This window comes from Protomyctophum parallelum (genome assembly GCF_964188405.1).
Source record: "Protomyctophum parallelum genome assembly, chromosome: 22".
In the NCBI taxonomy this organism is placed as follows: domain Eukaryota; kingdom Metazoa; phylum Chordata; class Actinopteri; order Myctophiformes; family Myctophidae; genus Protomyctophum; species Protomyctophum parallelum.
This window is the reverse complement of record NC_139714.1, coordinates 3,340,673-3,356,893: the sequence shown is the minus strand read 5'-3', so window position 1 is coordinate 3,356,893 and position 16,221 is coordinate 3,340,673. Positions and strand designations below refer to the sequence as shown.

The following is a 16,221-nucleotide window of genomic DNA, read 5'->3' as shown; positions in this document are numbered from 1 at the left end:
TAGCAGATCTACAAGCTCATAGTTCCGCACAACACAACAAGCTTGTAGATTTGCTTTTTTTTAATCTTGAAAATGTGGCACAAATCTTTGAATATATATTCTTTCACACCAAACGTTTTTAACTCAAATCTTTGCTTCTGGGGGGTCCCTGGAACAAAATTATTTTCAGATGGGGGTCGGTGGCCAATGAAATAGTTTGCGCGCGCCACCGAGTGGCACGCTATGAACTTGTAGGTCTGCTATTTTTGAAAAATCGTTAAAAATGTGGTACAAATCTTTGAATATATATTATTTCACAGCGAACGTTTTTTTTTTTTTTCGCCGTCAGGCCTAAATGGTTTAAACCGATGATGATCACTGATTGAAGTCACATCCCCCAGCCCCAACGCTTTAACCACCTAAACCTGAGCATCCACGAGCTCACGTCCTGTCACATTGCCATTTTCAGCGAACACATAAGGTAACAGAAAAGACACTCGTGCAGAACCCTGAGGAACTCGGTCTTCATGGAATTTATGAGACGTTTGGAAAGCCGCAGAGTTTCACCTAAACATTGACTGTGTTTAGTTCTAAAATTGCCAGTTTCTGCTGTATAGCAATTTGTGTGAGAATGTGCGCTAACCAGCTGTTAGCTTGGAGGAGGCCAAATTAGTACCAATTAGTAGTTTTAAGAGACAGCCCCTCAACAAAACACAGCGGACATGTGTGTGTGTGTGTGTGTGTGTGTGTGTGTGTGTGTGTGTGTGTGTGTGTGTGTGTGTGTGTGTGTGTGTGTGTGTGTGTGTGTGTGTGTGTGTGTGTGTGTGTGTGTGTGTGTGTGTGTGTGTGTGTGTGTGTGTGTGTGTTTGCACGTGTGCTTACTGTCTGGCAGAAAATCTGTTGTCTGGCCTTATGTCCATTTTTCTTTGTTTGAATCCACTTGCACAGACACGCACGCATGCACACACACGCAGACCCAAAGGGATCTCACCTGTACGTGCACCTGTTTGTGTGTGACTGTGTATGTATAGGCAAGCACACACTGAGTCGTACATTTATGTATGCCCATGGTGTGTGTGCATGTGTACATGTGTTGCCTCTATTCCACGGCACATTTCCACATCAAACAAGCCGCCTACAGTAGCAGCTGCGAGCTGCACGCACGTACGCACACGCACGCGCACGCACACACACACACACACACACACACACACACACACACACACACACACACACACACACACACACACACACAAATATGCGGATGATACTTTGAAGTCACATCAGCGAGTTTATCCAGGTAGTTCACATAAAATGGGTTAACCACTTTCAACCTGGCCTAGCTATCTTTGGCATGCCATTATAGGTGGATTCTAACACAGATGGCAGAGCATGTGTACGCTCATATGATGGAATATCGCATCTCTCTTTGCAGACAGCAGCCACAGAAATACTGCCTTGTGTGTTCTGGCATGCATTTGGGTGTACAGTGCAATACCTGGCGGCTGGCTGGATGATTTGTAGAGAAGTATTTTTTTGTAAATGCATAAATAAATAGTTCTTTATCCTGACCCGATGAATTTTATGTTCACTTAAAAGAGAATAACCATCTGCTTAAACCATTTTCTTACCTTATATTACCTTATATTATTCTGATATTATATCCAATAACGAGTGGTACTGATGAAAGATTGCATGACTCCATCGAGAGTGTGCCACAGCTCTGACCATGCATGCTGGATCTTTCGCTAAATTGTTTATTTTGTTTGCTGGAATTTATTTTATTTTTTTCCTACACATTGGTCTTTCTATTGAACACTTATTATAACATGGATTGTACAGTGTAGATTAGGGCCCCAAAAACGGGGGTCCGTGGTCAAATGCATATCAAACTGGGGACAGTGGGGGTCCTTGATATTAAAAACGGTTGAGAATATCTACTTGCCTACAAAATGACTTATTGTTCAGTGCTGCTCTGGTACACACTGCAGCAATCATTCACACATCAGTAGCACTCAAAGTATCCAGTGGCTCCCTAAACATTCCAGTCAGTCACGTAGCTTGTGGTTGTCTCCCTCTCCTCCAGGAGTAACAACAAATGTGTTTAGAACGTAAGCCAACATCGCACAACAGCAGTCTGTACCTGTCATGAAAACATCTTGCCCTCTATTGCACTGCACTGTGTAATCTCTCTTGACATTCTAGTCAATCTAGTGGTACAACGCGTTCTACCGTATAGAACAATCGAGGATGTAGCCCCGTATCAATACCATTTCCCGGTATCCGATCTGGTCTATCAGATGCCGTGCACCTCCAATTATGTGAGGAACAAAGAGGCCAACATGATGTCTTTTTTGTTTCGTTTTGTTTTTTTGTCATCTAAACATGGCTTAGTTTTAGAATGTGGTGGAAAGCCTGGTGATGAACAGTTTGCACACAAGGGGGCTTTAACTCTATACATTTTTTGAGCCTTTTGTTCAGAGGGCACCCAGTAGGATGCTGTCAGTTGTGCTTTACATCACAGGCCTGGCACACAAGCAGGGCTGTGAACCCTGCTGCCTTAATATCCTACCAGGAACTCCAGTGTCGTTGTCCTTGTTAACTTCTATTCAGGAACTAATTAGACCTGCAAACCCAGGTGATTGCAAAATAAATATCTTGGATAGACAGGATAGACAAACATCAGTACTAGATGTCCTGATAGGATAGACAAAACATCAGTACTAGAGGTCCTGGTAGGTTAGACAAAACATCAGTACTAGAGGTCCTGGTAGGTTAGACAAAACATCAGTACTAGAGTTCCTGATAGGATAGACATAGACAACACATCAGTACTAGAGTTCCTGATAGGATAGACATAGACAAAACATCAGTACTAGAGTTCCTGATAGGATGGACAAAACATCAGTACTAGAGTTCCTGATAGGATGGACAAAACATCAGTACTAGAGTTCCTGATAGGATGGACAAAACATCAGTACTAGAGTTCCTGATAGGATGGACAAAACATCAGTACTAGAGTTCCTGATAGGATGGACAAAACATCAGTACTAGAGTTCCTGGTAGGTTAGACAAAACATCAGTACTAGAGTTCCTGATAGGATAGACATAGACAAAACATCAGTACTAGAGTTCCTGATAGGATAGACATAGACAAAACATCAGTACTAGAGTTCCTGATAGGATAGACATAGACAACACATCAGTACTAGAGTTCCTGATAGGATAGACATAGACAAAACATCAGTACTAGAGTTCCTGATAGGATAGACAAAACATCAGTACTAGAGTTCCTGATAGGATAGACATAGACAACACATCAGTACTAGAGTTCCTGATAGGATAGACATAGACAAAACATCAGTACTAGAGTTCCTGATAGGATAGACAAAACATCAGTACTAGAGTTCCTGATAGGATAGACATAGACAACACATCAGTACTAGAGTTCCTGATAGGATAGACATAGACAAAACATCAGTACTAGAGTTCCTGATAGGATAGACAAAACATCAGTACTAGAGTTCCTGATAGGATAGACAAAACATCAGTACTAGAGTTCCTGATAGGATAGACAAAACATCAGTACTAGAGTTCCTGATAGGATAGACATAGACAAAACATCAGTACTAGAGTTCCTGATAGGATGGACAAAACATCAGTACTAGAGTTCCTGATAGGATGGACAAAACATCAGTACTAGAGTTCCTGATAGGATGGACAAAACATCAGTACTAGAGTTCCTGATAGGATGGACAAAACATCAGTACTAGAGTTCCTGATAGGATGGACAAAACATCAGTACTAGAGTTCCTGGTAGGTTAGACAAAACATCAGTACTAGAGTTCCTGATAGGATAGACATAGACAAAACATCAGTACTAGAGTTCCTGATAGGATAGACATAGACAAAACATCAGTACTAGAGTTCCTGATAGGATAGACATAGACAACACATCAGTACTAGAGTTCCTGATAGGATGGACAAAACATCAGTACTAGAGTTCCTGATAGGATGGACAAAACATCAGTACTAGAGTTCCTGATAGGATGGACAAAACATCAGTACTAGAGTTCCTGATAGGATGGACAAAACATCAGTACTAGAGTTCCTGATAGGATAGACATAGACAAAACATCAGTACTAGAGTTCCTGATAGGATAGACTAAGACAACACATCAGTACTAGAGTTCCTGATAGGATAGACATAAGACAAAACATCAGTACTAGAGTTCCTGATAGGATGGACAAAACATCAGTACTAGAGTTCCTGATAGGATGGACAAAACATCAGTACTAGAGTTCCTGATAGGATGGACAAAACATCAGTACTAGAGTTCCTGATAGGATAGACAAAACATCAGTACTAGAGTTCCTGATAGGATGGACAAAACATCAGTACTAGAGTTCCTGATAGGATGGACAAAACATCAGTACTAGAGTTCCTGATAGGATGGACAAAACATCAGTACTAGAGTTCCTGATAGGATGGACAAAACATCAGTACTAGAGTTCCTGATAGGATGGACAAAACATCAGTACTAGAGTTCCTGATAGGATGGACAAAACATCAGTACTAGAGTTCCTGATAGGATGGACAAAGTTTCCGTACTAGAGGTCCTGGTGGGATAGAAAACCCAAAGTATTAGACGTCCTGGTAAATTGGCAATCATCTACTACCGTTTCCTTCGAGACTGCAACTCCAGTGCTGCTGTTCGCTGACATTTGACATCCTTCTCCATTTGTACTCTTTCAGAGTTCTGGGAGTCCTGGAAATAAAACAATAACAAAGTTTGAGAACCTCTGAATTCGACAAGCTAGTTGTAAACACTTTCTGATATGAGAGAGAGAGAGAGAGAGAGAGAGAGGATCAAAGGGAACCGTCTGTTTCCAGATGCTCTAGTGGCACTGAGTGGAGACGGTGTCTCCGGAAACGGAGCAGGGGGTCCGAGGGGTCCAATGTCTAGCAACAGACAGCAGTCTAGACCAGTTAAGGCCAGACGCCACATTCTGTTCCTTCTCTCCCTGTGGGTCCTCTGCGCTACCACGGCTTGTCACTCATCTCTCTCTCTCTCTTACACACACACACACACACACACACACACACACACATGCGCACGCGCGTGTGTGCGCCCATGTGAGTGGAGAATATGCTCTGTCTGGACACCAGGCTTGCGTATGCATGTGTGCGATTCTTCATGTGTCCTTCAGTGTGTGTGTGTTAGTAGCATATAGTAAGTGTGTGGGGCTAGTGGAGATGAGACAGTGATTGGCCTTGGTGGAATGAAGTGATCTCCAGAGGAAGGGAACCAAAGCCTTCCACTGCCTAATTAGACGAGATAAAAAAGCAGATGTGAGACTGCGAGTGCACGTGCACACACAGAAAGGACACTGCTGTACTAATAATATTGTAATGCAAGTACACACGTATTAAAGTACTGAGATTCGCATTTGTCCAACCAATCACCAACGTGCACATCAGGCACAGTTAGGGGTGTCTTACTCAAGGACACTTTGAACTATACTCGAGTAAAAAGTAGAAGTACAGTTCAAAAAGGATTTTTTTTGTTGCTTGCATCACAGTGTACTATTGTACGATTTGGGTCAGTCTTATGCAGCCTGCTATGTTTTTAATCAGAACAATACACACACACACACACACACACACACACACACACACACACACGAGGCAGAGGATGGAGTGACTGAAGCATAGGAGGAATTATGAGGGGTTGTTTAGCGGAGCAAGGAAAATTGACTTGATGATACATTACTCTCTCTCACTCTCACTCTCACTCTCACTCTCACACTCACACACTCACTCACACACATTGAGCCACTTTTAGTGTGCAATGTCCTTGTGCAACGAAGTATAGCCTACATGGTATTCCTGGTCACGCCCCCCTATTTCCGCTCTGGGGTCTTTCCTCGGAGCGTGAATGTTTGAGTGTTCCGGTTGCCATTATAGTGATATCTCGCTCTATGGATTCTCGTACTTGATCAGACGTGTTTGTTTTACTTTGTAACTGATTAATAATGTGACAAACCATTTGAGCACAGGTAGAGAGCATATTATGTGTTTCCACCCAGTAATCGGCCAGGAATAACTTCTATAGCAGCCAATCAATGAAGTACTATCTCCAACCTCAGACCAGCTTGCCATGACTTATAGTCCAGTCGGATCGTAGCTCATTTATAAACAAACAGCCTCTCAAGAGTCAATCGATAACTCTGTTAATTCACCAAACCTCAGGTTTGTCCCGCCCACCGTACATTAGTTGACCCTTTACTGGATTTATTTGAGATGTTTGATCATTGTTATTGGGTGAAAAATAATGGGCGTGTAGAGTTTTGTTTCATTAGCACGATCGTGACAAAATAGGCTACAGCTGTTATTACTGCTGCTTCCGCCCGCAGAGAACACATGAACGGTAAAGATCGAAGCCGTTAATAAATCACAGTCACTGACGCGTCCGCTGACGAATCCTTGGCATTTTCATACGAATAGACAGAGTCAACTTTTCACCACTGTTTGGAAAATCCTTGTGAAGGTCGGGAATTAGATTAGGTTTTGGGCAGGCTAGATGTGTCGTCGGCGGCCGGCACCGGTCCGCGTACCGGTTGTTGGGAACCTCTGCTCTACTACACTTTCGCCACACACACACCGTGCACACACACACTCACACACACACACACACACACTCACTTTCTCATTTCAGTTCTGCTGAGGCTGAAGGGCAACTGAAAGTGTTTATTGCTAAACTCTGGCTGTGAAGTTTCTGATCCTCTCTCTCGCTCTCTCTTTGTCTCTCTAGCTTGCCACATCAGCTGTTCTCCAGCCACACTGAATGACCAATAGAATAAATGAATCTCCGCTGTGCGTGTGTTTTTGCGCGCACTGAACACACATGACTTGCACATTAGCTTCAACACTGGCACGTGTTGTTTGTCAGAACCAGCACTCTCCTCCACGCATCCTCCTACTTTTATGCGCGCGCACACACATACACACACACACAAGACACAGACACACACACACACACACACACACACACACGTCTAGGGCTGCTGTGGTGTTGGCGTGTGCTGTGTTTTGTCTGTGCTGTTTTCGTGTCCTGTGTAACTTCTTACACTAAAGAAGAGCTTGTGCACATTGGGTGTTCAACCCCACTGGACATTTTTACCAACACTACCTTCCGCGTTTCGAGCTGACGGAGACTTCGAGGCGGTTGGCAAGTCGCATGGAGGCGGACTAATGTTCTTTTTGTGAACAATTGCTGGTGATTCAACAACACTGTTCTACTGCAATTGAATCTCTCCTCATCCTTTGTCCCCCCCTTCTATTCCCCCCATGAGTTCAATGCCGTTTATCCTCGTATGCGTTTACATTCCTCCGGACGCTGACGTCACCACAGCAGTAGACACAGCTGTCGGGGGCGGACCGTAATCACCCGGACAGTTTTGCTCTATTGGGGGACTTTGACCAGGCTCATTTGAGCCGGGCTCTCCCCAAATTAGGGGTGTGCTGAGATATCGATATTGCGATATATATCGATACGTCCTCCCGCGATAAATGATCAATATCAATTATTAAAATATCGATATTGAAAAAGAAAAAAAATTGCACTATAATCCATAACTCTGCACTTTATATTTATACTTCTTGCACGGTGTTGTATTTGTGTTGTTCGTATTTATTTATTATATGTGAGAAAATTCCTGTGTTTTACACAATGGCAAATAAAGGAATCTTAAGCGTGCGCGCGCACACACACACACACACACACACACACACACACACACACACACACACACACACACACACACACACACACACACACACACACTTATACCGGTAATATTTTAAAAGGCCTCTAGTGTGGAGTATTGTTTACCAGGGTGCATTAGAGCAGGGCTAGATATAATTATCTAAATGGAGAACATTAACGAAGGAGAAGACAGATCGTGAGAAGGAGACGAGGCTGCTGCCTATTGACAGATTACTTATTCCTCATGCCCTTATAAATGCTATCCTTTTGCCCACTCTGGCTCCTAGTGGTCTCGTGTTCTGTCGAGGAGGTCTCGATGGGTTCTATTTGCGCGTATGTACCTTCTGTACGAGTTCAGCGCCACAGGGAACTTCTTGTGGATGAGTGGGTGGGTGTGAATCATCAGCAAGGTGATGCAAGAGCTCTGTTTTGTGAGCTCTGTTTTGTGTGTGTGTGTGTCTGTCTGTCAGTCATAAACTCTTATGTTGTTAATGTTATATAATCTCATGATGTTTTTGAGGGGCGCTCCAACATGAGGCGGTATTACTTAGTTTTAAAAGATAGACTGTATGGTGTTCTTCATTTCCTTAAATCACTGAAAGCCATCTAGTTGTGACTCAAGAGGTTGCAGCAGAGCGCCACACATAACTCAATGTGTGAGGCTCTTAAATTGAAAGCCGTTTTGGCCCGGAAACTCAGTCAGGAAGTAAAAATCCCCTATTTAACGGCTGCCGCAAATGTTTTTTCATCCACACAAAACATACTTTTTGTAAGCAAGGATCATATAGTTTTGAAAACTGAGGCGCAAAGCGTTCACAGACAGCATGAGCCAGCGAAATTTCCTTTTCCATTTCAGTTATTTTCTTTTTTTCTTTTTTTCATATATACCGGTGTATATAATTCCTGAAAAGTATTTTCATCATTTGAAAATGACGTGATCGGCCCCTATTTCTGATCACCTGATCCGATCAGGACAACCCTAGCATACTGTATGTGGTTAGAGGCCTGAATTGACTCTGGACTCATTCTGTTTCTGTGCAGGACAACTATACGTTCGCCCAGCCAGGCATCCAGAGGAAAGTCAAGGCCCTGGAGGAGCTGGTCAGCAGAATCGATGGTAAGGCCTCTCTATCTTACAGTAGCTACAGGTAAAGTTATATATATTGCCCTGTAGCCATTATCTACATGTTGCTTGGCCTCTTTCTTACTCCATCTCTGCCTTCGCTTCTGCAGTGTGTGGAATAAAAAGAAACAACAAAACACTTCAACTCCTTTGGCACAGAACTTATGCAGGCTTTTTCTTTAAACGCTTAACCCATTCTAACCGGGCACCCATTTTGGTGTCAGCATCACGTCATGCTTTAGCTATTTAAAAATAGCAGATCTACAAGCTCATATCGCGCCACCGAGTGGCGCGATACGAGCTTGTAGGTCTGCTATTTTTGAAAAATCGAAGAGCGACTGACATTTCTAGAATCTGATCTCAGGTCAGAATGGGTTCATCAGACCAGTGTGTGTCCGGCGGAAACCTCGTATGAATCTGATCTCAGGTCAGAATGGGTTAAAAGAGCGTGTGAACTTCCAGGTTAGAGTTTGTCGCTCTTCCGTGTCCTTGCATCGGCGCTTCACAGAGCGTGGGTGATTGTGCTGTCTGGGTAACGTGGCGGTGGCGGCGCTGAACAGAGCCCGGCTAATAACACTTCCACTGGTAAACACTTCAATGTAAAGAACGTGGAGACGTACATATATGTGTGTGTGTGTGCGTGCACACAGACACACGGTGCAAGGAAGAACGCCTACGTAGATACCCATGGATGCACATGTCGTTGCTGTCAGGCGGAAATGTTGTACTGTGAGGCCTTTTTAACTATTATTTTTAAAAATCTAAAACGGATTAAATTAGCCGATCTACAAGTTCACAACGTGTGGATTTTTTTAGCTTTTGTGTGGTGCGCTTGAATGATGAAGCAGGGCATTAATTAACAAAACGTTTAAATGAAAGTTTTCTGCCTGACAACAGTGATATGAAAGCTCATATATGTGCACGCACGGACACACACATGCGTGCGTGCACACGCACGTACACACATGCGTGCGTGCACACGCACGTACACACATGCGCACACTTTGTGCAGCCAGGAGAAACATCTACATTATGCGCACTAGGCATATGCACATCTCAGCACACACACATTCACAGATACATACCTGCATGTACGTATATACAGTACACGACAACACACAACAGATACATTTTAGTGACTCTCTCCCTCGCACACATACTTGTACACCGGGACGCACTCAAGAGAAACATTGAAATGAAATGCACACACACACACACACACACACACACACACACACACACACACAGCAGGTGTTCGTTTGCTCATACTTGGTGTTAATTAGCAACGCCACCTTTCCCCAGGGAGCCCCTTCACTCCATCATGGACTAGCAGGACTACAAATGTGTTAATTGTTCCTGCTTTTAAACGCCGTGCATCACGCAGCAGAACAAGGACTCTCATCAAACATCATCAACGCGCCCGTCTGACTGCACAGTTTGTCAGACTCCCGAGACGCACACCGTGCGGCTCCTGCCCTGCTCTGTCAGCTGAAGGAGAGAGGAGAGATTGCTGCTTGCATGTAAATTATGTCGTTATGAGGTTCTCTAACTTTGTTTACTGTCAAGGACCCCTCCGTTTGACTTACATGCAGGCCAAGGACCCCCGTTTGATACAAATGTCTATCTTTGGGACCCTACTAATCCATACTCTCAGTTTCAGTCCTGTAACTCCTCAAGGACCTAACACAGTTTGACAACCACTGATAGTTTGTGTTTGGTTTGTATCTTTTTATTTTTTCAAAAACTTCAGTTCGAACTACAATGGAATGATTGGGATCATGAGAACACAGACACACTCTACAGCCCCCCGCACCCCCCCACCCCCGTGTTCGTCGTTGTCATATTTCCCAGTGCATTAAATACATCGAGGTGTGGAGGAGAGAAGCACGTGTGTCCTTATTAAAGTTAACACAGTGAGGAGGGCAGGGGATTGGCTACACCCTCCCTGCCGCCCCCAGCACCTGGCATTCTCTCCCAATGCTCGTAAAAATCACTCGGTCACGCACACTTAAATCAATCCCAGTCGCCACCATAAACCTTTATACCTGTTTATCGAAAAGTTGTTTCGCGAAGAAGAGCTTATCAAGGGGGGGCTTGGAGGTTGAAGGTTGAATTATGTGTATTTGAAGCTGCCAGTTGCCTGCAATGACATGTTAACCCTATGAACCCTAGCGCCTCTGTTCTGGCCGTACCATAAAACATTAGGTGAACGTTCGATGAGAATACTTAATCTATTATTTTCGCTGAAGAGATTTGGTCTAGAGGGAAATAAGGTATAGTACGGCTGGGGAACCTCTATCTAGTAGTTAGAGTAAAGCGCTGGCAGTGGGACTCAAAAAACACTGATTTTTGTAATGTATTTTTCGAGACAGACTAATTTTCATGAATTAACAGGTTTGATGCCATTAACGGGATAACGAGATCCATTTAATTATGCACGGGTAGCCGTAGACGAGAAGGCGGGATGTATCGCTTTTAATATTGCCTCGCTTTTCCTTTTTTGGAATCGCTCCGGTTGCAAGGGACGCTTGCTGGGGCTATATTCTTATATAGACTTTTTATATGGTGTCAACTGTCAAATAAGAACTGTGTTTCAAAAAGAAACAAAAGGAAGTTTGACTCAAATGGACATGAAGAATCAACTGACGGTGAGAAAACGCCTATGTTACTGCTACCAAATTAGTAAAATCTTCGGCAGAAACAGACTGTGTCAAATATGAGTGACTGTCTGTCGTAAACGATATAGAGCCACCTTTCCGACAATATCGGTGAGTCAGTTTTTATTTTTATTTTTTTACCCAATGTCATTCTCCATAGAGAAACTACTACCGCAAACCAGAGGATGAGCTAATGACGTCCACCCCCACGACAACAACTTATCCCAGAGGTAGAATATTAAGTCTGTCAACTGTTAGCTCACCTTGCTTGCCCACAGTGTTTTCTTTTTTTGCACTTTACATTCAACAGTGTGTGCTACTGCAGGCATTCTACATTTTTTCATAGCATCTCAAAAGACACGGTACCTTTCGGTTCCCCTTGTGGATTTTCAAATGTTCTTTTTCGCCATACATTTTTCTGATTTTGTGAGAGACATCTTCTAACTCTGGCGGTCCGGTACTTCGGGGACGCTGAAGGCCCTGTGTAGATGTGTATGCATGTTCTGTTTGTGTAGGACGGCTGTGAGGTGAAGATTTATCCCTGCAGTGAATTTTGTACATAGAAAATAAATAAGTGATTTGGTGGCATAGTCTGTGAGTCATGCAGTTGGTTGCTCAGATAAGTATGTTTGTCGGTAACCATATGAAGCAAGACAAATACACTGGCAACTGTGCAGGTGAGAATCACAACTAAAACTTTGCTTTCTGTTCTGTGTCCCTCTCCTTGCAAAGCAGAGGCGAGATGGAAAGGAGCCGTTTCGGCAACAATGGGAACTTTGTTGAGAAGAAATGCTAAAATGGGAAACAGAAAGAAGAGGCCACAAAGGGGCACAATAGGTTCTATGCACAGCGGTCACATTGGAAAGAAATTGGGATACAGGCAGTTGTATACAGCTTGGTTTTCCCCTAAACAAGACTCTGGAAACGACTTTTTGAGTTATTTGCATTTGTTTGCAGCACACTTTTGTTATGCCCATAGCATATTCTCTATTATAGTGACAGTACAGTGCAGTATAGTACAGTGACATACTATACATCAAATGAAAGCTGTAACACTACTTTCACATTACAAGACCCATATGATTATGCTGTGTTATAAGTGACAATGCCATCATATACTATACCATACATCAAATTAAAGCTACAATCCTCTACTTTCACCACGAAATATACAATTTCTACCGTGTTCAGTTTTCTAAATATTGGTATTTGAATATAAGTATAACACTTTAGAAAAACGTCTCATTCATACATATTTCAATACGCATAGCATATTTTGTGATAATGTCAAATGTCTCAAATGAAAGAGTCTTTCCTCTTTACCCAGAAAAAATGTATATGTTTCTAGCATGTTGCATTATTTAGATATAGATAAGTTCAATACCTGTTACCTATTACCTATCTACTTCGTGCCTTGTGGCCTTCACAGAGCGCTTCCACTTTTCACGGTCAGCTGCTGCAATCCTCACTTCAGACCATGATTTCCATCCTGCTTCTTGTCTTTCTTTCTCAACGGTGCGCCTCCAGGTGGTCTTTGGTCTTCCTTTCCTTCGTTTCCCTTCTGGTGCCCATGTCAATGCTATGTTGCAGTCATTGTTGTGGTCCTGTCGTAGTATGTGTCCAATCATCTTCCTCACTCAGCGGCTTCATCTCAGCTCTTTCTAGCAGGTCTTTGGTGCTGACGTGATCTTGCCAGTGTATACAGAGTATTATTCGTAGGCCTCTGTTATGAAACACGTCAACTGCCTTGTTGTCTCCTTTGTTCATTTTCCATGTTTCACATCCGTATAGCAGTACTGTCATCACTAGTGTCCTGTACAGTTTTAGCTTGGTTCTTCTCGTGATGCTCCAGGTCTTTTTCTGTCTGATGAATGCACCTCTTGCTTTTGACACTCTACTCCTCAGGTCCTTCATGCCACCTCCCTCTTTGTAAACTGTGGCTCCTAAGTAAGTGAACTGCTCTACCTCTTCAAGATCTTGTCCGTTAATCTGAATTATTTCCTGGTTTATTGGAATAATACTCATTGTTTTTGTCTTTTGTATGTTAATCCTGAGTGAGTCCTACTCACCTGGCTTCTTCATCCATTTGTGGTGTTTTATTTAGAATATGCTCTTTTGTAGAGGAGAGCAACGCTATGTAGTCTGCGAAGTCTAGGTCGTCAAGTTTGATGTCAGCTTCCATCGAATTCCATTCCCTCTCCCTGCCTAACTGTTCTTCTCATTAGCCAGTCCATCACAATCAAAAACAAGAACCCTGACATTGCATCCTTGTTTAACGCAGGTGTTTCGCATACTTCTCCCTGCTCTTCTACTGCATACTGGAAGTCTTCATAAAATGTTTTAACCATTCTAACAATCTTCTCTGGGATTCCGTACTTCTTCATAATAATCCACAGGCCTTCGTGATGGACGGAGTCGAAAGCCTTTTCAAAGTCTACAAAGTTCATGTATTGTGTTGCTTGCCACTCGACTTGTTCTATAATGTTTCGCAGTATGAAGACTTGCTCAGTTGTTCTGTAACCAGCTTAGCTTGTTCCTTTCTCAGCCTGCAGTCTATTCCGTTTCTAGTTTTATAATAAGCCCTTTCTTCCAGTTTGTTGGGATCTTCTCATGTTTCCATATTTTCCCTAACAGTTGATGTTCTGTAACCAGCTTAGCTTGTTCCTCAGCCTGCAGTCTATTCCATTTCGTATGTGATCTACAATAATCCTGCCAAGTATCTTTCCTACTACAGAGAGTAGGGTTATGCCTCTCGAGTTCTTGCATTCTTTGAGGTTTCCTTTCTTTGCTAGTTTTATAATAAGCCCTTTCTTCCAGTTTGTTGGGATCTTCTCATGTTCCCATATTTTCCCTAACAGTTGATGACGTTTATTAATTAGTGTATGATCTATCGGATTCTTGGTCTTCCCATCCGGAGATACCCACGTTGCTTTGTGTATGTCTCTATGTGGGAACAGAGTTCCTGTTATGACTAGCTCGTTCATGTCACACATTTCGCACAATCTTTCTCTGTTATTCTTGTTCTGCTTTCTGAGCCCGTGCTTGCCCATGACCCTTTCATAATCTTGGTGTTCATCTCCTACTTTAGCATTCATGTCTCCTGTTACAACCAACATGTCGTGACTGTCCAATACATCTTGAAGTCTCACGTAGAATTCGTCCTTTACTTGTTCTTCTGCAACTTCTGTGTGTGCATAGATGTGTATAATCAACTTGATGTGTTGTGAGTGGTACCTGGCTTGAATGATTCTTTCATTGACTGGTTTCCAATCAATTAGGGCTCTTGCTGCTGTCTTTGACATCAGTATGCCCACACCTTGTCTGTGGGTGTCGTCGTCTCTTCCCGAGTAGAGGATGGTTTCTCCTTCTGCCAGTTCGACTTTTCCTTGTCCTGTCCAGTGTGTTTCGCTGATGCCCATGATGTCCGCCCATCGGATCAATGAAGGTCTAAAGCTACTATATATCCTGTCCTCTCTTGGGCGCCATCACCTGATGAGAGACACAATCGATTGTCTGTCTTTTCCCTCTCCCTTCGCCTCTTTGTGGGCATTTGTTGGACATGCAAACATTGTACCAGTCATGTTGATTTGATCAATGTGTCAAAAGTTCTTTCACCTACGACTCTCTCTCTCTCTCTCTCTCTCTCTCTCTCTCTCTCTCTCTCTCTCGTGCTAATGAGCTCAGCTTATTCATCCCCTTCTTGCTCGGCGTGATAATTGAACTGTGGAGACGAGTGCTAGCTAATTGCAGTGTGTTTACCTCGTGTCACGCATCGCCAGACTGTGTGGTGCATTATTTATTGTGTGCACCTAAAGTCAGGTGTCACTCAGGTGTGTGTGTGTGTGTGTGCGCTCACGAAGACCAGAGGATGTGTTCTTCCCTAAATCCTGACAGCTCTGTAATTACATCTTTATTATCAGGTATAGAGCAGTATGAGGTGTGTGTATTTGGCTGCAGACGTCCCCATCTCAAAAATATGATGATGGCAGTGTGTTGTTTGTCAGATGACTACATAGGACTAATACTAAATGGTGTGTTCTAGGGATGGGAATGATCAATTAATTAATTAAAATAATTGATATGTTTTGATAACCTTATCGATCAATTTACCGGTTAGTTGGCGTTAAGTGGCGTTTAAAAAAATATAATATGATAATTTTAATTTCCCTCAATGTGTAACATAAACATCTACATGCATGCATACGTGTGTTGCGGGCAAGCACGGTGGGCTTGTTCTACACCTGGGAGAAGTTGTGTTTGTGTTGGGGGGGGGGGGGGGGGGGGTGCGGTGTGGGGGCATTAATGCAAGAACAATACAGACGTTTACTGAGACAACATCCAGGACATCCTGGACATCCTGAGTAGTCCAGGAAGAAAGTGAGAGACACTGGGCTCACTGCTACAATCTAAAATATCTAAAACCACATATTACACACATAAAGACCCCCAGGAAAGTGTTCTAAAGCTTCTAAACGTCATTAACATATAAAGTGTCACTTTAAGACAGCAGCAAAAAAAATATGTATTGCAGCAACAGATCATTTCTTAGCAGCATTGAGTGTGACTACCGCTGGGGGAGTAGAATCTGTTCCTGAATCTGCTGGTCCCTGACTTGATCACTCTGTACCGTCTGCCTGATGGCAACAGTTTGAACAGTGAGTGACGAGGGTGGAAAGTGTCCTTAATAATGTTC

The 16,221-nt window shown here is 43.1% G+C and overlaps 1 protein-coding gene across 1 annotated transcript in view; it reads left to right on the top strand.

Moving 5' to 3' along the window:
* tbc1d22a (TBC1 domain family, member 22a) overlaps positions 1-16,221 on the top strand; it is a gene marked incomplete at its 3' end in the record, with an annotated part of 129,229 nt that overhangs the window by 78,888 nt on the left and 34,120 nt on the right. The window contains exon 11 of the mRNA XM_083758008.1: positions 8,790-8,865. Within this exon, the coding sequence (XP_083614134.1) occupies positions 8,790-8,865 (76 nt within the window). The remainder of the gene's footprint in view (positions 1-8,789; positions 8,866-16,221) is intronic.